The sequence below is a fragment of the Dromaius novaehollandiae genome, chromosome 8, assembly GCF_036370855.1.
Source record: "Dromaius novaehollandiae isolate bDroNov1 chromosome 8, bDroNov1.hap1, whole genome shotgun sequence".
In the NCBI taxonomy this organism is placed as follows: domain Eukaryota; kingdom Metazoa; phylum Chordata; class Aves; order Casuariiformes; family Dromaiidae; genus Dromaius; species Dromaius novaehollandiae.
The window spans coordinates 38,638,580-38,663,351 of NC_088105.1; the positions used below are offsets into that span (position 1 = coordinate 38,638,580).

General features: G+C 48.7%; 1 protein-coding gene across 1 annotated transcript; it reads right to left on the reverse strand.

The window, feature by feature from the left end:
* Window positions 1-1,444: 1,444 nt before the first annotated feature.
* Window positions 1,445-11,152, reverse strand: LOC112991487 (cytochrome P450 2J2-like). Its single transcript, XM_026113988.2, has 9 exons — window positions 10,946-11,152; window positions 8,755-8,917; window positions 7,860-8,000; window positions 5,883-6,043; window positions 5,406-5,582; window positions 4,657-4,798; window positions 3,940-4,127; window positions 2,816-2,954; window positions 1,445-2,108 (listed from the first exon to the last, which is right to left on the reverse strand). The coding sequence occupies exons 1-9, from the start codon at window positions 11,150-11,152 to the stop codon at window positions 1,930-1,932; spliced, it is 1,497 nt and encodes a 498-aa protein (XP_025969773.2). The 3' UTR covers window positions 1,445-1,929.
* Window positions 11,153-24,772: the final 13,620 nt, after the last annotated feature.

Below are 24,772 nucleotides of genomic sequence, written 5' to 3' on the forward strand. Positions count from 1 at the left end.
CTCATTTTAAAAAAAGAAGGCAAAACACTTGCAGCTTCTCCTTACTCCTCCTCCCTGCAAGGGAGGGAGCAGGGTGCAGTGGGGTGCCGGGGAAGGGCCTGCCGGGGGCCGGCGGGGGCCCCTCGCCTGCAGCAGCAGTTTGCAGTTGTCAGGTTAAAGCACTGTTTTGCTTAAAGGGAAAAACACGCCGTAGAGGAGAAGCAGCTCTCTTACTGCCCCTGGCTGTCAAGCCCGCCAGGCCCGAGCCTGCAGCGCTGCATGAGTCCCTGCATCCCACCCCATGAGATGCTCCGGTCAGGAACTAGCCACATTCACACCTTCCGCTTCCGTGGGACGGGATCAGTACATTTAAAAAATGCTCGTTTGCAAATGATTGCAGAAAAACATAAAAAAACAAGATTGCAACCACTTATCCTCTCCCCTGAGGCACCGTGAAGGCAGAAGGAGACAGTACAGCAGCAGGGAAATGCAAGTGTCAAATGGTAAAAGCAGAGAGGTGAAGACGTGTTTGCTCAGCCAAAGCAAATAATACAAGCTGTGCGTGCGTATCAGAGGTCAGAGCTGCTCCTAACTGCAGGCGGACCGAGTGCTGTGCACGGGGGCAGACCAGCATCCCGTCCCGAACGGCTGTGAAAACTTCAGAGGGGAAAAAAATCCACAGATCTTTTACATTCTCTTGTTTCGGAAAAAAAAGAAAGAGAGTCTGTAACCGCAAAACATTAATTAAAAAGGAAAGGGGATTAAAATGATCAGTGAGAAGCACGGCTCCCTCGCAAACCCGGGCGAGGGGAGGCGCAGGGATGTGCTGTGCAGAGGACACTCCCGTGTGGCATAAATCTGCAATTGCACGGCCGCGCTCTCCGCAGGGCCCCAGATCCAGTGGCAATGAAACGTGATGTAATTTTCTTGCTAAATATTGAGTATCGGACATGCACATACATTTAAAAGTCACTTAGGAAAGGCCAGAAGAAAAATAAATGCGGGGGGAGCTTTGCTGTGCTTATATTCCAAACAAAAGCACATGGCACACAGCATGGGATGTGATTTCCAAGCGTTAATGTTAGGTTACATAAATGGAAAAAACTCTGTACAAATTGCATACTTAATTTATTTGCTGGGCTAAGGCTTGACACCCTTCACAGCGTTTTTGGGCCATCCCCGGGCCATCCCCGGAACGGTGGAGCATAGCGCGACCCGACCGGAGCAAAACCTGGCGCAGCAGCAAGCACAAATCTTTGCCGGGGCAGAACGGTGAAGGGAAGGCTGGTGACGTCCCAGCGCGAAGCCACCGCTCTGCTTCGTCCTTCGGCTGCTGCCGGCTCTCCTGGCTCCCTCCTGCCTGTCGCTCTCCTTGGCTGTGGCTAAACCATGCCCAAGCACCTCCAATATGACTTTTTTGCCACTTTTCCACTGTGTATTTCATTAGCACAAACCATTTTGGATAAACCTTTCCTCCTCAGACAAGTGTAATGTTAAATCTTTATAGCCATTTGAGACCTGCCCGAAAGCAGGGCTCCGTGTTTGCTCCTGCTCAGCATGGCCTATGGTGGAGGCTGCTTCTACCAGCCTATAGCTTCCTCACCAAATTTTCTGTATATACATGAGATAAAAAAACTGGATGCTGCCGTTGCAATGATCCTGGCTGAGAAATGGTCTCTCCATGCAACGCAGGAGCATGGGGACCTCGTACCATGGGCAACTTGAGGCCAGCTGAGGTGTCGAGGTTGGCATTGGCTGCTTGCCGTGGCCACCTGAATGTTCAAATCAGCGTGGAGATGCGATCCCCGAGTGTGCACGTCCCAGCGCGGCTTGTACGGCGAGCTGCTGGGCCTGGAGTATCCAGAGACCACCACCTCATCCAAGAATGTAACGGGCTGGTGGGGAAAAGGGACCTTCTCCCCACGGCAAAGGGCTGACGTGCCAGGAAGCTCAGCAGCGAGGCAGCGCCCGGATCTGGAAGGGCTTGGGGCAGCGCGTGAGGCTGAGCGTGAAGTCGAAGGTCAGCGCGGCGTGGGCCGGGGCCCGGAAGGTGAACTTCTGCAGGAGGGCCGTGAAGAAGATGAACAGCTCCGTTCTGGCGAGCTGCTCGCCGGGACAAGCCCGCTTGCCTGGCAGGAGAGGAGAAAGCGGCCGGTGAGCGATGGGCTTACGCGGCAGCAAACCCAAGCTGGTCCTAGCACAAGCTTACAGACATGGGGGTTTCCCTTAAAAAAATGGAGCAAAAGCCTTAGTTTAGTGCATGATACTCCCTTCGGTGTGTAAGGAGCTGGGGGGTTGCCGGTGCCGCAGAGCCACTGTGTCCGGGGCAGCCCCGGAGTGGGGATGGCACCGGGTCGGAGCTGCCCAGCGCGGAGGCCCCCGCCGTCCCCGCCATCCCCGCCGGGCTGGGCTCCTCTCGCGCGCGCCGAGCTCGCCGGAGCTTTTCTCCTTCGCAAGGTTAGGTGGCAATGTTCACCCACACATTTTGCAGAAAGCTTCCCCAGAACTTTACTGCGAAGCAAATTGCCGTGGCTGCTCGCGGAGGCGAACAGGCGAAAGGAGTCAGAAAAAGCCCATTTACGCAGCTAATGCAAGAGAAAAAGCCTTATTTTTCATCCTGCACTAGTAAATTAATTCCTCCCCCATGGTATAGCTCAGTGCAGGCAGCAGTAGCTGTTGCAGGGTTTTTTCACTGATGGAAACGCTGGACGTGGGCTGCTATCAGAGACAGAAAGCTGGACAAGGAGCAGTGCCCCCTGCTCTGATACAGGACTTCTTAAAAAAAAAAAAAAAAGGCATTGCATATACACAAAAAAATTTCCCCTGCCATTTCTACCTGCAGAGAAAGGCAGGAAAGCCTCCCGCTTCCTGTACTGGCCATTTTCCAGGAAATGTTCAGGATTAAAGGTGTCTGGAGTCTCCCACACGTTTTTGTCAAACATGATGGAAGTCAGGCTGGTCATCAGCGTGGTGCCCTGCGGAAGGAGGAGGAGAACAGGAGATGACGAGAAGAGGAGCTGATACGTTGTCAGACTAGTTTACTGCTAGCTCTGGTCTACGCACGAAGTAAAAGACGCTTTTTAAGAATAAAATGTTGTTCTTAACCAGTGTGATTAAATGATTAAATGAACGTGAAAACCAGTGTGAACGTTAAGTTTAATGTACCTCTAGTACGTTAAAATTAACATAGTGCATAGATACCTAGTGTCACTCTGTACGTTGTGCTAGTGTCACCAGCTGTGCTAATATAAGCCAATTTAAATCAGTAAATTTGTGTTCCCATGGGAATCTGAAGCAATTTAACCAAATAATTTTCAATGGATCCTCTTTATTGTGTTGTTTATTCAAAACAGCACAATATCTGGTTGAAGCCCACATCCTCCATCAGAAAAAGTAAAATATTCTGAGCAATATGGAGCAAAATGCCCAAATGTTTTGGTTTTTATTTTCCATGAAGCAACCATTCGTGCTCGTGGAGGAGACTAAATATATCTAACTTTTGAAATTTGCTCTTATAATGCTAGAAGAGTACATATGCATCAGTATGTATTACTTAGCTTTTACCAGGTGCTACTTTTATCTTTGGTGGTTTTTGGTACTCTGTGGACCTAACAAATCTCTTCCATATGCTTGCCTATGTTTCTTGGACCTCTATTCACATAACGCGTGGAGAGGATCTAGTATAAAGTTTGAGAAGCAAACTTTATGAAACTGAAAATTATCACCAGTGCCATGGCTCCGCCATAGGGTCTCCCGTATAAAGAGGTGAGGTCCGTAACACCTTTACGGTGTCCCTCTGGATGGCTCCTGTCTTCTACACCATGGGGATATCTGGGTAAGATCCCGCTGGTTGGTTTCCTTCCCGGTCGAAGTCCAAGGACTTTTGAGGCTGGGACATGAACAGCCCGGCTCACGGGGGGCCAGGGGAGGCGGGTGGAGGGGCTGGTTTCTCGCCTGTACCTTGGGCAGGTGGAAGCCGGCCAGGGTGGTGTCGCCGGTGGACATCCTGGGGACCCCCAGCGGCACCACGTTGCCCATCCTCAGCACTTCGCTGAGCACCGCGCTGGTGTACGGCATGTTGTCCTTGTCATCCATCGCCGGCTGGCGGGCCTGCCCGATCACGGCGTCTATTTCCAGCTGCACTTTCTCTATGGAAGGGAAAGAAAAAAGGGGTCTATGCTCGAAAGGCCAGAGGTTTCTACTGAGATAGGCATGACTTGGTTTTCTCTTCTAGATTTTTCATATTAAAATAGTTTTCTGAGTTTCACTTATCTCTGCACTTACTACCCAGCGGTCCCTCCCGTTGTGCCGCAGTGCCTGGGAAGTGCAAAAAGCAGACGGCCCACGGGATTTTTGCTCTCACGGCTCAGTGAAAGAAGTTTCTCCCATTTTTGCTAAGTGGTTTCCTACAGATATTGCAGCTGTTGTTGCTCAGGGACAGAAAATGGGACTGGATTGACAGCTCCCTGCACTCGGTGAAGATTTCCCTTGGCTACAAAGGGGTTTTGCCAATGCTTCTAGTGAATATGGGCCCCCAGCTCAGACGATTTGGGTGGCAGAACGCTATTTTTAGTGGTTATCTTCTATGCGGTTTACACTGCATGCAGCACAAGCCCAGTACGGGCTGGTCTGTGACCAGCAGAGCCAGCTGCGGTGGTTCCCCACGGATGCTCCCACCTTGGACATGGGGGTACACGGCCATGTAGAGCAGGGCCCAGCGGATGGCGGTGGCGGTCGTCTCGGTCCCGGTCAGGAAGAGGTCCAGGGTGGAGCACAGCAGGTTTTCCTCGTGGAAGTAAGAGCTGGTGTCACCCTTCCACTTGGGAAGAAAAGGAGGACGGAAATTATGGGACTTATGGAGCTCGTGGAACTTATTTAGGAGGGATGGGCTTTCAAAGACCCAGTCCCAAACCGTCCTTGCATAACTCAAGTCCCGTTGCTAGTTTATTATTCCTGATCATTGGAGTTGAAAGCTTTGACCCCTTACTTACAGTAATTAGATTATACGATTTGCCCCAAACCCTGCAGACTGCTTTGAAACCCGCTCTCTTTGCTGTATAGGGACTTGCAGAAGCAGGTAGCATTTTTAAATGTTAAATTTCACAATAGGAAACCGGCCTGCGAGTTCCCACAGAACCGTAAACGCCTTCCCTGAGAGGCCTCCTACACAGCGCGGCAGAAGAAGACAAAGTGTAAATACTTTCAAATGGAAAAAAAAAAACCACCCTGCGTGTTTTCAAAGTGATCAAACTCCTGCTGTTGCCAGAAGGTTTGGCGTGAAAGAGGTAGCGAGGGGAAGGCAACGCCGAAGTTTCGCAAGCACAGGCAGCAGCGAGCCTCCCTAGCTAACTCCGAGCTAAAATAGCTCTGCGTCTCGTCTACTCTTTCCTTTGGTTTTGGGTAGCTGGTTCCCGTTTGCACCTTACCTTTTCCATCTCCTTCAGGTAGCAATCAATGTAATCGCCCGATTCAGACTGATCCAGATCCTCCTTGTGTTTTGCAATCACTCCCTTCACAAAATGTTTAAGTTTCTCCCAGTGCCTAAAGATTTTCCTGAAGGGTCCCGGTAGCCACCTCATTACCAAGGGGAAAGCGTTGTACAGCTGTAAAGACATCAAACAGTGCAAAATAGTATCGCTTAGGTTAAAAAAGCAGGGTGCCGCAGTTCAGACAGCACAATTTATTAGCTCTGCTAGCTCCACTAGTAGAGTTATTTTAACTTGCTTGCTTGCTTGAAGTTTTTTATGTATAAAAACATGTAAAACAGTACTCGTGGTCATTTCCCTTATAGCATGACTCTTTTTTCCGCAGGGAAAAGCCAGATTGCCTCCATGCCTTAGAAATGCAGGTTTCCAAGCACTTAACGTGCAAGTGAAGTTAAAAAATAATCAGATGGGCTTTACCTGGCCCCAAAAGCTTCCTATGAGGAGCAGTGTTTCAGCCAGCGAATGCAGCAGTTCCTGGAAACGGTTGTCATGGTAGTCGAAGCGGTTCCCAAAAGTTATGGAACAGATAATATTTGAGACAGCACTGTTAATTTTATAATGAGGGTCGAATGGTTGTCCTGGGGGAAACAAAATTAAAGACACAGAGGTTTTTTTTTCCCCCTCCTGTTTAATCTCAGTCAAAAACCACTCCCTACCAGGTTACCAGTTTCCGCCCCTCGTGCAGAGGGATTGGCATCCCAGTCCCGGGATGCCCAGTCTGCGATAACCCATCACCACCTCCGGCATTGCCCCTCCCGGGGACCTCGGTTTCCCCTTCTGCAAAACGAAGCCAAGGAAGAGGGATGCGGGTGCAAGGAGGCCGGTGAATCCTGGCTTAGTCTGACTCCAAAACCCCGCCGAGGGCTGCCGGCTGCCCGTCGCGGCGTGCTGTCTCGACGGCCTGCCTTTCCTAGCTCCCAGCCCAGGTGGGGGGCACAGAGCCGCCAAAGCAGGATTGGAACCGGTTCCCCGAGGAAACGCCTGCAGGGCGACTCCCACCCTGTGCCCCTCCGCACGGTTTCGGTGCTAAGTGGCAATGGCGAGAGAGGGTGTCTGTCAAGCTTGGCCTGGGGGAGCGGGCTCGAGGCTAACTGCATTCCCAAAATGCCGTTGCAGGGGATTTTCCGGCATGCCTGTATAATTATCCAGCACAAAGAGACGACGGGGCGGGCGGGGAGGGTGAAGACTGCAAGTCCGCCGCTGCCTACCAAGTCCAAGATTAGCTAGTACGGCACGTAGACATGATCCACACCGTTCACGCTTGGCTTTTGCTCGGCCTCCCTCCGCGCGGTCCTTGCACCGTGCTGATGCCTGGGCTCCATCTAACCGAGCCAAGCATGGTGTGACCTCTTCCACGTCTTTTCCCTTGGGAGAGCCATCGACCGGCAGCCGGGTCGCTGTCCTCCAGGGCACCCTGGAGTCTTCCAGCTACTAAGGCAGCCCCGGGAGTTACTTGCCATGATACGAAAGGCTAACATCAGCCAGAAATCGAGTCTAACCGGGAGCTGCCGTCGGCACGGTGAGGAACATCCCTTTGCAGCGTAACGCGTTGTGCTCAGCACGGCTGATCTTTCCACTCCGCGAGAAAGTAATTACACCAGGACGGTGCTCAAGATAGTAGGGTGATGGACATGATCACTATCTGTCATTACGAATGTGAAGAAAGGCCCAAAACAGCAGCTTAATTAGTTTATTGATTAGGACTATAAAGGGCTATAATCAGTTGGCAGCGTGAGGTATTTGGCCTGTTCAGCGCAACAGCTATTAAAATGGAGCAAGTTCAGTATATAATTTCACAATTCCTATTTAGATCTTTCTTGTTTACTATATATAGCTCTATAGAATTAGCTAAACCCCATCTGCTTCTATTTAAAGCTGAAGTGCAACATCATCCATGTACCAACATACAAATTAGTCTTACTAATATCCCTCTGGCAATTCGTAAAAGCTGGACCATAAAAGAGCAAGGCACACGTGTGTGCACAACACAAAAGGAAACCCTGACTAAACAAGTTTTAAAATACTTTGCAAAACCAAGGACAAGCAGAGGTTAACTGAGCCTCTGAGCACAAGTGCTTGATACCATGAGAGCTGCATTTATGACTCCACAGAGCAGAGAAAAGGCTTTCTTACCCATATAAACACGCAAGTTATAATAAACACCTAGTATGTATTTTGCTTCCTATTGATAAGGAAGACCTCAAATAGCAGGCCTGAGGTTTCAAACAAGTGCTAAAAGGCACCGTCTAGCACTGCCAGACAGAGATTTGGTGCTACCAGAGAAATACTTTGCATGTTAGGAGCTATAGAAATAAGAGTTTTTCCTTCCCTTTGTTCATTTGGCAAAAGGGTAGCTGACAGCTTAGGACATGATGGTGTACGCTAACGGCTTACCTTTCTCTTCCTCTATTATCTCGACGAGATAGCGGCTCTCCTCTTGTACCTTTTCCTCAAAACTTACAGCAATGCTTTTCAGTGTTGATAAAGTAAACTTTCTTTGTTGCCTCCATATATGCCCATTTGATGATATAAGCCCTGTAAGTGGAAAAAAACAGCTAACAGAACCTCTGTCTATGTCCCGTATGAGTGGCAGGATTCAGAAATGGCCGGTGGCCTTAAAAAAAAGAAAAGCAAACAAAACCTTAAACATTAAAAACTATAGCTTTGCCTGGGAATTAAAATTCAAGAGTATTTGGCTTATGCTAAAGATCTAGCTTTATGGATTTGCTTTAATCTGCTACTTTGTCACTTTGCGTGGGAAAAAAAGGTGTAAGCCAAAATACTATAAGTACTATCACGCTGTTGGCAGCGCTGCAGGCAGGAGCACCGTTTCCCATTCTTTGGAGCTGTACGCAGCCGGAGCAGAGAAAAGTAAAGGAGGACTGAAAACCAGCAGGGAAAACTCTTCAAGTCACTGAGTGCTTTGCATTTCTTTCTCATCTTTCGTCGAAGTAAATGCCTGCGTACAGATTGCTGGATGCCAGAGCCGTGCCGGGGCCCGTGGCCCTGTGCCGCATCCCTTTGGGTGAGCACCTGGCTAAACGTGCTTCCCAGTTAGGAACAGGAAAAGGGCTGCTTTCGGGCACTAAAATATGTTTCACTCATAAATGGGCTCCCAGAGAGATTAAAATATACACCTATGAGGTTATTAGACCAAATTTGGTTCTTGCCTACCTCCATGCAAGCCTTTATTGGCACCACTTGGCTATATTCAGCCCATTTCTTTCATTCAAATTGTTATTCTGAATAGCTGAAGAATTTGCACCAAAAGCCTGATAGTTCTACTTACCAAAGCCTCTAAAAATTTCTTGAAGAAGTGGAATGTTTGGACGATCTGCAAATATTTCGGCCTGATGGACAAGAGCTTCTCTCACCATCTGGTATCCGTTGACTACCACAAATGTCAGACTTCCAAACTGCACGCTGAAGATGTTGCCGTACCGAGGAGTGAGCTGAAAGAAATGCTCCGCTGAGCTCCTTGCTCTCTGTATCAGGCTGAGAGCAAGAAGAGGGAGATTTTTGAGACTCCCCTGGACAAGGCCTTGAGCAATTTGATTTAGCTTTGAATTTAATCCTGCTTGGAGCAAGGGGTTGGGGTAGAGACCTCCACAGGTCCCATCCAACCTGGACTATTCTATGAGTCTACAGAGGCAGGAAATGGCACAAAACATTAGCAAGGTGTGGTGCGGGAGAGGTGGCTGGTTATGTTCAGTGGCAGCTATGACCCGGCTTTCACCAGCCTGTTGCAGCCTCAGTGTCCCTGGTCGCAAGGCCATGGCTTTTTGCCTTGTATGACAAATGCATTAAGCTGCTCTTCCCCTCTGCTTCACAGAAGGCACCACCCGGGTCACCAAGTCCAGGCTCCTGCTGCTGAGGGCAAAGCACGACAAATAATCCCTTTTCAGGAACTTTGTACGAAAACCAGTGCTGCTTCTTGCTCCAGCTGTCCCAGTCAGAAAGTGGTTCCAACTGCTGCTGGTTAGACTTTCCGCTAATCCTAAGCCTGACTGCACTCATGGCCAGTTTATACCCATTTCCCCTGCACGGACATTGCTAGCATTAGTCTCTCCTCTTCAGTATTTAATTCTCTGATGTCTATGAGAAGAAGGCAATCGTATCCTCTCTCTGGCTGCACTTTGCCAAGTAGCTGAGTCCGTGCTTTCTCCAATACAGCTCTGTGTGAGTGGCCACACACGGTCACCCTGAATTTCAGTGGTGACTCATGAAACCGGCTTGGGGCCAAATAGGTGGCTCAGTCACTACGTAAATGAGTGCTATTAATTATATTACTAACAAAATATCCTGAGGACACGTCCTAATTCTCTCCATATGCCCATATCAATACCGCTTTCATGATGTAATGCCTGGAAGCCCAAGCCTCAGTCCTTGGGATTCTGCAATTCCGTAGCTGCTTCCCCCAAAGTCTAGGTCTTCTGCAGCACACAGAAACATGTGCGTATAGCGTCTGTATTTTGAGAGTCTTCAGCTCTGACCATGCTCCCTTTCAGGGGCAGCAGATCTCGCAGAATAGTTTTTGCTGCCTGGGTGGGCCAGTTACTAGGGAAAAGGAGGCTGTTTTGGAGCCCGAGAGCTTTGGCAATGCCTCTTGAAGAGCTGCCTGAATGGGATAGCTGTGTATCTTCCCTCAACGATCTTCCCTCAACGCAGCCAACCTGGTGTCATATGTCGTAGAAGACCTTTATATCACCAGCATAATAACCGCTTTGATGGTTAAAGCTCTGTAGGCAAGTGGCTGTCTCCGCCCTCGCCAGAGGCTCCCTTGGGAGACACACGCGCTGGCGTCCTGTGAAAGCCCAAGGCTGGATGCGGAAAGCAGGAGATAAAAGGTCAGTCACCAAAAAGGATATTTGCAACCAGCGAGTCAGAACCTTATTTCCCACTTGTCAGCACAGATACCCAATACGTACAATTTATCACACCGTCATTGCCTTCGAGGCGGGGTCAGGGCTCTGGAAACCTTTCTAGACCTGTCACTGCTTCCTTCTGTGACACAGAAGCCACCACAGGGATATTTAACTTTGGGCCTCAGTGTTTCTTTCACACGTAATAGGACAAATTATTGGCCTCTGAGCATAGAGAAGGACAGTGAAAGAAGAGGTGCTTTGCACAGTCGAAGCACTTCGTTCATCAAAGGACACTTGCCATCCCTCCCCCAGCCTGGCCCAGCTCCTCCAGACCTCTTCTGGGCCCGGGCGGAAAGAGCTCCCATGGCTGGATGGGAAGAATGAGGAGGAACGTGTAGGACTGCTTCCTCCATTGGGAGTTTCTTTCCCATCAGACCTGTCTGCTCCTGAGGAAGAGGAGGTGGCAGGAAGGGTAAAACCAAGAACTGCTGTCTGCTTTAAAGGTTTCTTATACAGCTAGTTCTTCAGAGGTTGCCTCCGCTTCTCAGGTTTAGTGACAGAATTCAGTCAGAGGTCAAATATTAGCAGTAGGATAAACATCCGTGGAGCTCTTACCTTCTGCAGAGCGAGGTGGAGGGGCTGCTTAAAGTCCACAAAGGTTCCCACGAGAGGAAAAAGCTGTGGCCCTGGAGGGAAATTCCTGGGACGTCTCTTTTTCAGAAGGTCCATAATCAAAAGAAACATGACCAGAATCACCAGGAGAATCTGACCATTCAACCTTTCCAGCAGAGAAATTAAAATGGGCCAAAACGGAATCTGCATCCTGGCTGATGAACGCACAGGTTTTCATCCCAGAAGGGGACCTTGTACGTAATGCTGGTGTTAAACTTGCTGAAACAGGAGTAAGACAGGACTGGAGAGGAAGCAAGCTAAGATGCTGATCGCTTACAGGGGACAGGACTTGCCATGGGCAAGCTACTTTCTCACCTACAGCTATTGCCAGAAGACCTGCAGAATAAGTGAGCTTAAACACTGGGACCTCAAGAAACAACCCCAACAGCTCAAATATTTGGCCAAACAAAAGCAATCTTGCAAAGCTATAGCTTTACACCTCTATCAAATCCCTCAATTTTCCTATGGGAGAATATGCCTCCCTTCTGCCTTTAACAGGGAGCCCCTTTATACAGACACCTAATTGGGATTATACGCATTACAAACATTCGAGGTTAGGTGAAAGCAGCTTACTTAGCTAATTACATATGGTGGGCATTGCATAATTTAGAAATTGTAAGGCATCTGAGGTGATGGACACCATGCAAGTCGCGAAGGGGCTGATCCTGTTAAGGGCTAAGCACCTTCTGCAAAGGGCTGGATGCCCTCGACGTGCGCTGAAGGCTGCCAGGCTTTGCTGGAGTCAGGTGAAGTTCAGACAGGGGGAAGCACTGGAAGAACGGAGCCCAAGACTCTGTCCAGCCACTTAAATGAGAGTTAAAGGAGCTTACTTTAGAGAGCAAGAACATAGGCTCATGCGATTGCTAGCTAAAGGGGAGATTGGAACTTATGCATTTAAATCTCCTGGGTTTTCTGAAAATCTCCTCTGAATAAAGCTTCATGCTGTCCCGAGGGAAGGCTGCAGCCAGACCAAGCGACCTCTGTGTCCATGAACCAACCTCACACCAACTGCCACCATTTCAGCTACAACTTAGTTCCAGCTCTGGTTTTTTTTCCTTTGAAAAAATGTACTTTACAAGTGACATACATGTCTATTGAGGCAAAGCTGTTGATAATGACTTTAAAAATGATTTTCCTAGACATCTTGGTGAAAATTTCTCAAGAACAATAAATTTTTATCATCTTAAGCATTTTTCAGAAAGCTTTAATTTTTTAGAAAAAGAGCATTTTTTTCATGGGAAATAATCTTTTGCTAAAAATGTTGATATTTCTCTAGTCTTTTCTCTCCTTTAGAAGCTTTATCATTCAGATCTTTCATTACCTTGGTGACTGTAGTGATAGCAGAAGTACATGCAGGCTGTATTACGGAACTGCACCTTAGTTATTGTAGGATGTTTTTAAGGGTAAGGCCTATCTGGAACCCAACATCTTTTGTTTTGAAACATGATTTACAGGTTTCTGGATCCTACTATGCACAGACTGGTCTATCAACACAAATTTTGCCCATCCCCACATCACAGCTACGAGTAGCGGTGGCTGGGAATGCTTTGCTTGTCCCCGGGCAGGGGCATCTGTGGTGTTCCTGAACCTGGGTGTGTTGATGCCTCTGTCCCACACTTCCCTGCGGAACGCGCTGGTCCTTGCTTCCCAGAGGCTAAACCAGGATAGTGGGCTCGTGCTCTTAATCCTGGCATCAGGGAGATGACTCGGTTGGTGGAGGTGTCAGCCTACAGCACGCTCAAAGGGACTGTGATGATAAGGCGTCAACTTCTGCTAGCCCAGTTTCACTCCTCTGTTCTTCGCGATGCCATATGACTTGTCAGTACGCACACAGAGTGCAGATCACTGTACCACTTGTGGCTGCTGTGAATCGGGCTACGTGCAAAGCCAAGGTGTTAATGTGTTCTTCTGGGTGGTGTTGTGGGGGTGGATGCATCGTGGTTGACAGGAGAAAAGTTATTTTTAGCCGTAGGAGCACATTTTGCATGTACTCACATGTGTCTTGTCAGTCAGAAACCTCATGCCTATTACTTTGCCTTGAAGCTTCACATGTCCAAACCTCTCCCTTCACAAAGGTCTTAAGACGCCAGATCTACTAAAAATTGGGGAGGGGCATTCCCATACTACCAGGGTTCTCCTAACCTCGGTGAACAGCAGCAGCAGCCTGTTATGAAACTGCATTGTGATGATGCTGTTTCTGGGCCCCCAGTTTTAAGCAAATCAGTTCTCAGCACACAGTCGTGTACATCCCCAGTGTGCTCAGAAAGTCACACCACTGTGATGCATGGGCTGGACAGAAGTGTTGGACGTTTCCGAATTTGCAGTCTCTACAGGATCCCAGCTGCACGATCCTGCTCTGTTGCATTGGAGCAGTGTCCAATGTTTAATGGATGTTTGCTGAAGACCTAGCAGGGGTGTAAGGAGGTGGTGTGCTTCTTCTCACGTTGCAGTTGAGGAATTTCGGCAGGGAGACCTCATGCTGGAAATCTGTAGTGGACCTAGAAGTTGAACCCATGTCTCCAGCCAGCACTCTGAACACAGGAACCGTCGTTTCTTCTCCGGTCTAGGCAGCCAAAACGCGAACAGGTACGAAGTAAGGATGGTACCTCCACACATCTTGTAGGGACGTAAACCCACCTTCCCCTCTTCCTCCTAAAACACCTCTTCTAACCCTGATACATGACTTTTTGAGCACCTTACCTGAGCTCGTGGATACCGTGGTAGATACAGTATGCCATATTGCATGGACACACGCACATCACTGCTTGAATATTAAGGCATCTTGAACAGCCAACAGACAGAAATTGGCCCATATGCTTTGTACCTTCTTCCCTGGCTAGATGTCTAACTGTGTGCAGAAGGTTTTGAAACACAAAGAGAAACATTCTGTTAAAAATGTAATTACCATTTGTTTTTCAAGATATAGTATCCCATTATTTTTTCCAGAGAAGTGAAATTCAATAAGGTTACAACAGAATGTAGTCCAACAGTTACCGTACTTTCAGAGCATTATTTAAGCTACAGAATTTCTTAATGATTAGAAACATATGTAGGAAAAATCACATGCAAAATGAGAATGACTGGAGACAATTTTTCCCCCCAAACACTTTTTTCAGTCAAGTAACAGCTCATCCACCACTGTGATTCACCTCGCAGTCTGCAAGGCTGTGAGGATACTACAGGTGTTAGATTTCCACATACCTGCGGAGCCGGATGCTCAGGTGACATAAATTGACATACATCAGTGAAGTCAATGGAGCCAGCCTGATTTACACCAAGGAGTATTTTGCTTCTTTTTTCTTTCCTGTATCGGGCACAAAAGAGCAATACCATTTTCGTCATTGACAAGTTGGCAAACAGCAATGGGTTTCAGTCTATTACCACCCTGGTCTGGACTGTAAGGCCGTGTCCCAAGGGGCTTTCACCTGCAGCAGCCACTTCGCCATCCAGTCCAGGTCCTAATGGCCTCGGAGGCAACAGCAGCTCTGGATACTCACTTCCCTCGAGGGTTCGGTTTACTGAAGCAATGGAAATCCATGGGCAATTTTTCAGTTGCAGAAAATGAGGAATTGGCAGGGTCCTGGGGAAGTCACACCTCCCAGAGCTGGACAAGACACATTTGCACGTAACATTTACCCTGAGTGAAGTCCGTTCAGCTTCCCTTGGGGCGACTTCACCGGCACGTAAGTGCACCCAGGGGAGCTCAGGTACCTCCGGGATGCTGGCTGTGAGCCCCAGCACCGGGGAGGAGATGCCCTATTTACTCCTGTGCATTCGTGGGGAACACTGAAGTGCCTCCCATTTTGCATCTTCTCTCTCTCCTACCAAAAGGTAGCTGCAAATATTCTCCAGGCTTTTCTGGGAATCTTGCAGACCTCCCAGCTATTAACTCCTAGGCATTACTGAGTTTCCAGCATTAATTAAAGCCATAAGAGAGAAAATTGTGATCACAAATGTGTAAACTGATACATTATGTGCCTAAGCCAAGTGGTGTGTGTGCACCTACAAGGTGGCCAATGGTGCAATCCAGAAAAGACCCCAGAAGATGTGACCCAGTGCCCTTCTTTAAAAGACAAAAAATTATTTTTCTGGTGTTGAAGACAGTTGCAGCGAAGGGATTTTGTTCAAATTTGTCAACCCGATAATAAAGGACGATAGCGAAAAGCACTGCTGAGAGCACTCCCTCTGCCCCCAAACCATGGGCAGAGGAGCAACAGACCCTGCGTTTCCGTCTGATTTTTGGTCCTCACGCCAAGCCTTTATCCTCCTCACAGCCAGGGACTTCACTGGCCTCCACCACCTCGTGCAATGACCTGTCCTGCAAGACAGGCCCCGTGAAGACGTATTGAACCAGCAGACTTTGGGGTGCCGGTCCTTGCCGCCCTGTCCGTGGCAGCCACCCCCGGTCCCCGCGGTCCGTGCGGCTCCTGCCTCCGGCTTGCTTTCCGCTGCTGCCAGCCCCAGCGGGGCCGAGCCCAGGCTGTTTGCAAGCGGCGGCGTGGCGATGCCGTACACCAGCCCTCTGACTCCCAGCAAGCCTCTAAAATACCCTCCTTCCTAAGACGCACCTTTTCAGTATTCACAGAGAAGAGTACAGTCACATATTCCTCTCAAAGCCACAAGGACTTGACTAGAGCTAAAATGTCATTTATGTACATATCACAAGCGTTTTTCTAGGCACAGATGTCTTTCTGGTGCCAATATGCTGTTTATGTACTTATCTGTCACAAGCACATGTCTACATACATATGCCCTGCTGGCAGAGGCACAGAGCATTTTGAAACTCTTATTAGACTGCTAATGAATAATACGCATACAAAGGAGAAAACAGAAGGTGGATCTATCAGGAACAGCCTCTTTCTTAACTACCTTTTAATTGTAGGAGAGGAAGAAAAGAGATGAATTTTGATATGTTGGCATCTGTGAAGGCCTGGTTAGCAGCATCGAATGCAATCATTTTAAAAGCGGATTTTTCACAGGTTTGGGTATTTTGGGGGGGATTTTAAAAAAAAAAAGAAACAAAATTTTGACACTGAGAGTATTGCAAATCCTGGTGCCAATGATGTACGATAGTGTGATTGTCACCATGGAATGCTGAAAAGCCAGAGCAGCTGTTTGGCATATTGACAGTGCGAATTCGGAGCGTTTTAAATGCAAATGACAGTATTCAATTGATCGCACGAAAACAATGGGTCATAGCCTTACCTTTCCTTGGCTACGCTCTGAATAATCAGTCTGCAAATCCATGCACAATAGGGATATTGTACACGTTCTGGGGATTTTGTTCCCCTTTACGCAGGGGTCGATACGATGCCGCTTTTTGGGCAGCACCGTGCTGGAAAAGAGGTGGCTTTGCGCCGTCCCGGGCATGGGGCTGGGACGAGGTGGAGAAAGGGGCATAATTCGCCCCAAATCTGCCGGGTCCTGAGTGTCAGGCTGTTTTTCTTCACTTCTAGCCTTTTCTGCATGCTCTTTAATCATTCCCAAGGGCGGCTGGCTTTCTGCCTGACTCGTCTCCATTATACCCTGCCGCAATCAATATGGCAAGCAGGAATCAGCAGGAGAAGGCATGTTCTCATGGAAGCGCGGCTCCGCGGGAGGGCAGGCGAGCCGGGCAGCCAGCTGCAACCCCGGCCCGGGAGGAGAACCAAAACCCGCCCGGCCAAGCTGGACCCGTCTCATGGGCAGGGCCCCGTGCCCGGCAGCGAGTGGCAGGTAGAGGTCTCCTCCCCGCTCCCACCCTACGGTTAGACCGACGGCAAGTAGATGCCTCATTTCCAGAGGAATATCTGGCGATGACAACGTTCCCACTGAGAGCAGCTTTCCGCAGGGATGCAAAGACAGGGAGAAGGGTCCTTGCAAAAGAGGAAACTGCAGGACTGGGGGGCCCAAGGTTTCACCCCCTGAAGGGCTGTTATGTGCAGGCCCCACTGAGCACTTCGTGGTACTCAAGCCTACTCAGATCTCCAAGGCTGGCCATGCTAAACTGAGGGCAGCTGCAGCCACTTCTGAATATCTCTGGTTTTAGCTTTTTATTTTCAGGGTCCAGATTTTTTTTTTAAACAGTTTTGTTTTTATATCTGCATCAAAAATCTCTAAAACTACTGTTTTTCAAAGTGCTGAGCTGCTGGGAGTGCTCCCGCAGGCAGCAGGACAGGAGCAAATGCAAGACCACCTCCGGTGAGGCCGTGGCTCCAAACATGCTCTCAGCGCGTGAACCAAGGGCCTTGCCTTTAGGCATACATGTAGGACATCTCTGGCCAAGAATTTTAATTTGGTGAATTTCTTCCCTTTCTTCATTTTGTCAGCCCGAGAGATTTTTCAGGGTCTGTTTCCTTGCTTGAACAACAAACCAACCTGACTGTCCTTGGGATCTGGCACAGGACATGCCGGGAACCGAATCCTGCAGAGAAGTAGGTAGGACCGGTGCCACGCTGTAGTGGCAACGCGCTGGCTGGCATCTGACCCACTTCACGGCCCTGTCTCTGCTGCCTCAGCGTCGGGGCATAGCTCCAGTTCTGCAGGAGGGGAGCTGCGGGCAGGAGCTGGCCTCCACCAGGAACATGAACGCCCAGGCACAGCTTATTGTACCAGTCCACAGTGTTTCTCTGTCTCCTTTTTTGCCTTCATCCACCCTTCTGCTGTTTCCCAGCTGCAAGCTCTTCGGGTCAGGCACTGCTTTTATGATCTCCTTGGCCATGGGTCATGTGCTGTGATACCGCTCTAAGTGTTTTTGCGGTACAAACCATGCATAAATATTGTCATTTTCTGGAGCTGCCAGGCGGTCAGTGAGATGTCTACGAGATGCAGCTGCTCAGATTTGCTCCTGGGAATATAAGGGTGAGTTGAACGTAACAAAATGCTGATGTTCTTGAAAGGCCTGAAGATGGGCTCTAGACGGTGGTCCCCTCGCACTGCAAACAGGGCTCCCGCAGGGATTTGCCAATTAGAAATCGTTCCATTCTAAAACGCAGAGGTTCATGAGAAAACGGGCACGGGAGACCAGATCATTAATGTCATCATTTTTGTGAGGAGACCTGCTAGGAGGTTACACAGTTTTTTCAGGCTTTCCTGGTCATCTGGGCTGCTCATTCTGCATGGGCATGAAAATCGGGTGACTTCTCTGTAAGGCTAAACCTCCTCTAGTTCAGTGCTCAGCCTTTCAGTCTCTGAAGGAAGGCAATGAATAACAAACAGCTTCATTATTACCTTTGCCTTCCTAAGATAAATCTGTTTACCTATAAAATGGACAAATTAAGAAGCAATCAGCCAATAGAAATAATTAGTTACAACGTAGGCATTTGATGTGCTTAGGCTCTGGAACAGGGCAGTGTCTTGCTTAGCTTGAACTCACTGCTGATGGATGCTTGGTGAAAGGTCCTGGGGACTATGTACCCAGCTAGACGCTGGGGAGATGGGTAGTGACTACTTTAGGAAGACATTGCTCAAGTCAGCTCTGCAAGAAATTCATCACCAGCAGCACTGGCACCACACATGAGCAGCTTTATACGGCAGCCGAACTGTAGAAAGTAGAAAAGTCAGTCAACTAATGGAATATCACATAGCATGAGCAAGGGTGAATGCATCATTACCCAAAGGGAGAAACTTTCTTATTCAGCAGGCTTTTATTTAATTAAAATAAATGCTTATGTGGGCGGATTTAGCAGTGAAATACAGAGTCCTTGTTTTCTGCGAAGAGAACTGAGCCAGCACAGGTTGGTGATGGAGGAAACCTTTCATCAGACTAAGCTGCGCTGGAAGGTAAAGCCTTGAGCTTGCCATCACATGTGCAGCACTGGCCCAAACATTTGCCCCTGGAGGTAAATCCAGGGCTTGTTTCTGCTTAGCTCCAAGAGGCCAGCTGGCCACCCTGAAATAAAGCCACCACCAAGCCCCGGAGGAAGGGCTGCGGCGAAACGCAGGCCATGGGCGATATGCCACCCTGCCGCTGCACCCACATAGAGCACCCACGGGCTCGGCAATGGGCTACCCAGGCTAGCAGTACAAACCTTCAAAAATAGGAGTTGCGTTTGGCCGGGTTGGGCTGTGCCTGCCCTGAGCGCCTCTGGGGAAGTCCTCCTGCACGACGGCCGGGGACTGGTCTGTCCTTCGCAGCAGAGACTTTCTGCGAGCCCTGTTACCTGAACGGTGGAGCACAGCCGTCTTAGCAGGCCAGGAGCGAATGTGTTCAACTTCAGGTTGAATATAAGGAAGGAAATTACAAATAGCTGTCTTGCTTAGTGCATCTGGAACAAAAGAGAAGATGCCTTTTCTTCTGCTAAACGGAGGGTCTGATCTCCTTCTACCAGAAGAAAAGGGAGAACAATAAAAGTACTTCACAATTGTCACTTGTGGTGACAGACCAGTAGAATTTTTCTGATTTTCCTCCTGCTGGCAAATGGTAGAAGGCAAAAGTCTTGGGGAGACAGAAGGAATTAAAAAAAGTCTTGCACAAGGCTGGAAAACTTTCCCAAGGCTTTTCTCTTTAAACTTAACCACATGATTTACAAGCTTATTATTAGTTCCCCTCCTTCCTCATATAAAAAGAGAAATGTAAAAAGTGTAGATTAACACATTTTTGGATAACTTCCAAACTCTCAATTCCTCTACATAAAGGATTATTTTGACAAATCAAAGATCATTTTTGGGGGGACCTGGAGAAACGCAAATTTGTGCTGTCTTTGTAAGAGAAATGATACAGTTCTTAGAAGAGCATTTACTTGCGTCTCTCAGACAATTAAGACAGTTTGAGAGAGATGAATCCAGTCCTGCTTCTGATCTAGCTGTAATAAAATACTGGGTAGTGATTCCTGAGAATTTTTTCCAGGCTGATCAAACGTGGGCTGGGGATTGCCACAGGTCCCTAAATCTTTGTCTAGTAGCTACTTGGAAGCTACAGACTCTTCGGTAAAGGGAAATCTTGGGCGGTGGTGTGAGGCCGTCTCCCGTGAGGGTTTCTACTGAGGCAATTTACTTGGTGGTAATTTGTTCTTCATTCTGAATTTATCTGATGCTTATCACATGCTTCTTGGGTTCCCAGATCACCTGATAGCTCTTTTTTTAAAAGTATCCGGTCACCGAGCAACGTCTGGGTTGTACTAAGGCTAGTGCATTCCCAGGACCACCTCTTCCCCCCAAACTGGTGGCCAAAAGTCCGTGTGGTGTGAGAGCATCGATAGCGGCAGAGAGCAACAGCCTGGCTGCAGAGGGTTATGCAGCAGACAGCTGAATCCTGCTGCTTCATGGAGCCAATGAAGCAAGAAACTAATGGAGGAGCCTCACTGGGTGCATTGGATGCCACCACCCCAGACCCACCACCAGTAGACACCACAGCTGGCATCCCAGCCACCATTAACTGTCCCACTGACGTGCTCCTTTCCATAACAGTGGATCCTCTTCTGCTGCAGCAAGAAGCCCCTTGGTCAGCTTAAATCAACTCACCCCCTTGACAGTCAGAAAAAGAGCAGTCCAAAAAAAGGGAAGCTTTCTTGCATCGCTCACCTTTGCAGCACCCAGGTGGATGCAGCAGGATGGCAACCACCAGCTGCTAGCTCTGGGGCCTCGCGCTGGGTTTCTCGTGTGGCTCTGGCCACACGTCACAGCCTAGCCCTGCTGGGAAGTTATTTAACTGAACCAGGAAAGTGCAAGGGGAAGGGAGGCTGCAGCAATTGCCGCGCATCCGGCAACGACTGCTTGTGGCCTCAACGCCCACGGTCACGCTGATGGATGAAAACGTGCATTGGCAAGGCAAATGGGTCAGTGGAAAGAGTGCCCAGAGTGGTTTAGAGGGGCAATTTAAGAACAAATCAAACCACTGTGTAAGAAACAATTGTCCTGGAACGGAAAAAAACATATATATATATATATATATCCACTTAAAGGCAATCTTCGTAAACAGGTTGAACAAGACTATGAGACTGGAGGAACAGATGGGAAAATGGAACAAACAGATGGAAAAACTCTATTTCTGAAAAAAAAAATCTATTTGTAAAGCTATAGCTACTTTGAATGAATGTTTCAATGCTACGGAGCTGAGGCATCAGAAAATTCATAACAAGGCCATAAATTTGTATATCTGAGATCAATAGAATGGCAGTTCTTTTCGGCAGGTTAATAGCATGTGTTTTTCAAACACCCTCATCATATGCATTATTTATCCACGCTTACACATGCACATTGCTTCTTTGCTGTACTTAGAGGCTGTATCTCATTCACTTTACAGTTAAAAACTACCTTTCAGCTTTTCAATAGCCACTGAAAAGAAGAACAGCGAGCTCCCCCCGCTTTCTGTAATCAAACTACAGGAAACGAATGAATCCGATCTCGCCAGGTTCAGAAGCCCTACAGACAGAAACGGGAGGAGGAGGAAGTCCTTGGGCTCAGGCCATCAACTTCAAGGGAAGCTAAAAGCATCTCCTTCGAAAAACTCCTATCCAGCTGTCCTTGGTCAGCTGTCCTTGTAGTTACAACAGAGAAGGTCAAGGGAGAGGGACGGGGGAAATCGCCGGTGCTACACTGACTTCCCCCAAAAGCAAGAAGCAACCTCGCTTGCGGCAGCCAAGCTGGGACCTGTGAGGTGAGACATGGCCCTGCCGGACGATGAGGGCCTTGGGTTTGGTCACTGAACTGCCACCCTGAAGAAATGAAATTTGGCCCACGTGTCGCACAGTGTTCCTGGGTGAAGATGGGTGAGGGACTGACAGCAAAAATTTTCGGCAGTAAGCAGGATTTCAGCAGCTATCCCTGGGGTATATGGGTTCAGCGACCTCAGAGCAGTGACTTGCACTGACAACAACCAAAATGCGTAACACACAGTGCTAACTGCCCCAGGGACCCAGGAGATGGGTGGTTCGAGGCGGGCAGGCAGTGTTAATAGGTATTGTTCGACGATCTTGGCTTTAATCCCTCTGAATCTCAGCTTCGCAGCTGCAAGAAGGGATAGTGGACATGCTCCAGCTCGCTGGGGAGAGGTGAAGATTGAATTTTTAACTTAGCGAAGTCAACAGCCCGGCGAGAGCATGGAAGAAAAGCAGCCTCGGGTTTTCGGCAGCGGCACCAGGCAGCGGCTGCCCTGGCGGGAGCCCACCCGTCGCACGGGTTTTGCTTCGTTGCTTATTTCAGGTCGTTCCTTCTAGGTCGACGCAGGGCTTTTGAGGACTCTGTCCCCTATCTGGGTCTTAGCAGATTTGCCCACATGTTTTAGCGCATGTGTCTCCGGGACTCATAAAAGCGTCTTTAGCATGTAGGTCCCACTTCAAGGAGGGACTGACAAAGACGGGCGCTAATGTCATTAGCGGGTTACAAGGCGGGAACAAGAGAGAATTTGCGCCAGATCCTCATTTCCATAATCTTGCCTCTACATCCTAGTTGTCAGTTCTTAACCTCAAATCCTTAACCTCCAAATCTGTGGAGTCGCTGACCTTGGGGATTTGTCTTCAAACTGATTTCAAGTTTCAGGGAATCTAAATTCGGCTCCCAGTGACAGAAGACAAACTTGGTCTTTGCACCCAAATGTGAAAGACAGGCCCAGAGTGCAAGCGAAATCTTGCAATCATTTTTTCAAGCCATCTGCCCATCCGCAGTCCCGTAACAATGTCAGTGCAGTGCTGGCTTCCTTGTCTCTCTTACAGGAATAAAGAAATTACCATAAACAAAGCAGATCAAGGGTCTATTTCAGCCAAATGTGGCCAAGATACATTACTTCAGAAGGAAACATGAGAAAAACGGAGCTACAGGGGAGGCTTCTTCCTACCTCCTACTAACTCAAGTTTGGCTTGACCCGGCTTCACTGGGCCTGACAGAATTTGTGCCGGATGGTGCTGTGTCTTTAGATGTAGGTGCTCAGTTTCCAGGGGATTTTGGGGGTCAGCAAAAGTGATCACCTCAAAGCCTTCTGGTTAAAAAAAACAAACAAAAAACCCCCCAAACCCTGCAGAGCTGGTCCATAGCTGTAGCAGAGGAGAAAGAAAGGAAAGAGTACAAGAGGACAGGAGCATTAGGCTGGACACAAAAGGCCTTTTGGGCTCTCAGAACATTTTTGCATGGTGCACGGCAGTCACGCCAATGCCTGTACCATGCTAATTATTTCCACGTGCAAATCCAAATGCTAACTATTTCCACGTGCAAATCCGGTGTGCAAATCTGCATCGTTTCCTCGCGTGTGCTCTGAGTTACTGCATGAGCAGCAAACTGGCAGGGCACGTTGGCAGAAGGATTTGCAGCACCGGGGCTGCGGCAGCAGGTAGAGGTGAACAACAGGAGCTGGGCTGGTCTCCACGTGAGAGGGGAACAAGGGAGAAACAAGGTAAAGTAATGCAATGTCTAGGTCAATATGATGCATATAAAAGTATCGCCAGAAGCCGTGAAGCTAAATGCTTGGGTGCCTCTTCCAGGGCCAGGAGCACATGCGTGTGTGGAGAACGGACCAGCTGCTCCAAGTGCACCTGCTTCACCCAAATACTGACCAGCTTGAGCTGGGGGGAGAGGAAGGGGGAGAAAAACAGGGAGAAAAGCAGGAAAGAAAAAGGTGGGAGTGAACCAAGCAGGAACAAGGAGGAGACAACAATGTCGGGGACAGAACGCAGTGAGAGGGGATGGGTTAGAAAGCAGGTGTGCGTCACGGGGAAGCCATGCCACCAGCCTTGCACAGACCTGCACCGCGACGGCAGTGCGAGCGGTGGCTGCAGCACCCTGCGCGGGGCGGCACGAGCTGCCGAGGGGCTGGCCCCACGGTGCCGAGAGAGGGAAGGAGGTCTGCGGGAGCCTCGGGCTCATTATTTTTATGTTCAGCTGCCTAATTACTACGTGTCAGCTGTCTGTTGGGAGGAACGATGTACTGCAGCCTCTCGTTTGGGAATTTATAGTGATTAATGGGCCTGGAGGGAATGACTAACGAGGAAATGTTAGAATCAGTAAATATGCATCACCGTGCAATGAGTAAACCGGGGAACGTGACAAATGAGCCCAAGTGCGTGAAGGATGTAACCATCACAAAGGAACGGCCTTTGGGAGGCCGCGGGGACCTACAGCGGTCACGAGGAACAGGAGGACAGGGCCATGGAGGAGTGATCCCAAGGAAAACCCTGAACTGGCAGCGACAACGAACCAAGCAAGAACCATCCTCAAACTGTGTTGAATAGTCCTGGGCGGAGCTGAAGGAACAAACCCACACTGACGTGGCACTGAGACACGGCTACAACCTTATTTCCCGTTTCCTCCAACGTCTCCTAGCAAGCCCACCGTGCTGTAACAGCCCCATGTTGGGTGATGACCATGGCAGTGTGTCTTACATCAGCACACAGGTCTTTAAAGGTATTGCAATGGCTAAGTTAGTTCATCCATTTCACGTGCAAAAATCGCTTTCGGTTTGACTGCTCTAGAAGTATTCTTCTATTAATTAACAGCTTTACTATGTGCTTATAACCTGTAATTGCTTCAATGTCCATGTTCAGTGACATCTCCAGATTTATCCTTAAAAACAAGTACAACAGGAGACAACATCACAGAGTGGGGCAGATTTGGTGTCTACCTTCTATTGTATTTCTATTTAGATCTACAGCCAGATCAGATCTTCTACAGATCTTCTTCAATAGCTGGTAATGAGAAGGTGATTTAAAACTTTACTCTTTTGAAAAATTCTGCCAATTTTAGTTAAATTCCACTAGAACCAGTAAAATCATTGAAAGTAACAGAAGTTAAGGAAGAACAACAGCCCTCTTAACTTTCTTGGTTTAAAATCGCGTTGAAATCATCTGGCAATCACTGGTCTGC

What these genes read in the sequence shown, in the direction of transcription:
- LOC112991487 (XM_026113988.2), bottom strand. Translation starts at nt 11,152, where the DNA reads ATGCAGATTCCGTTTTGGCCCATTTTAATTTCTCTGCTGGAAAGGTTG. An exon ending in TCCACCTCGCTCTGCAGAAG is followed by an intron (nt 8,918 to 10,945) that starts GTAAGAGCTCCA and finishes CATTTCTTTCAG; the next exon opens with CTCACTCCTCGGTACGGCAA. An exon ending in CCGGCTTCCACCTGCCCAAG is followed by an intron (nt 2,955 to 3,939) that starts GTACAGGCGAGA and finishes CTCCTTCCGCAG; the next exon opens with GGCACCACGCTGATGACCAG.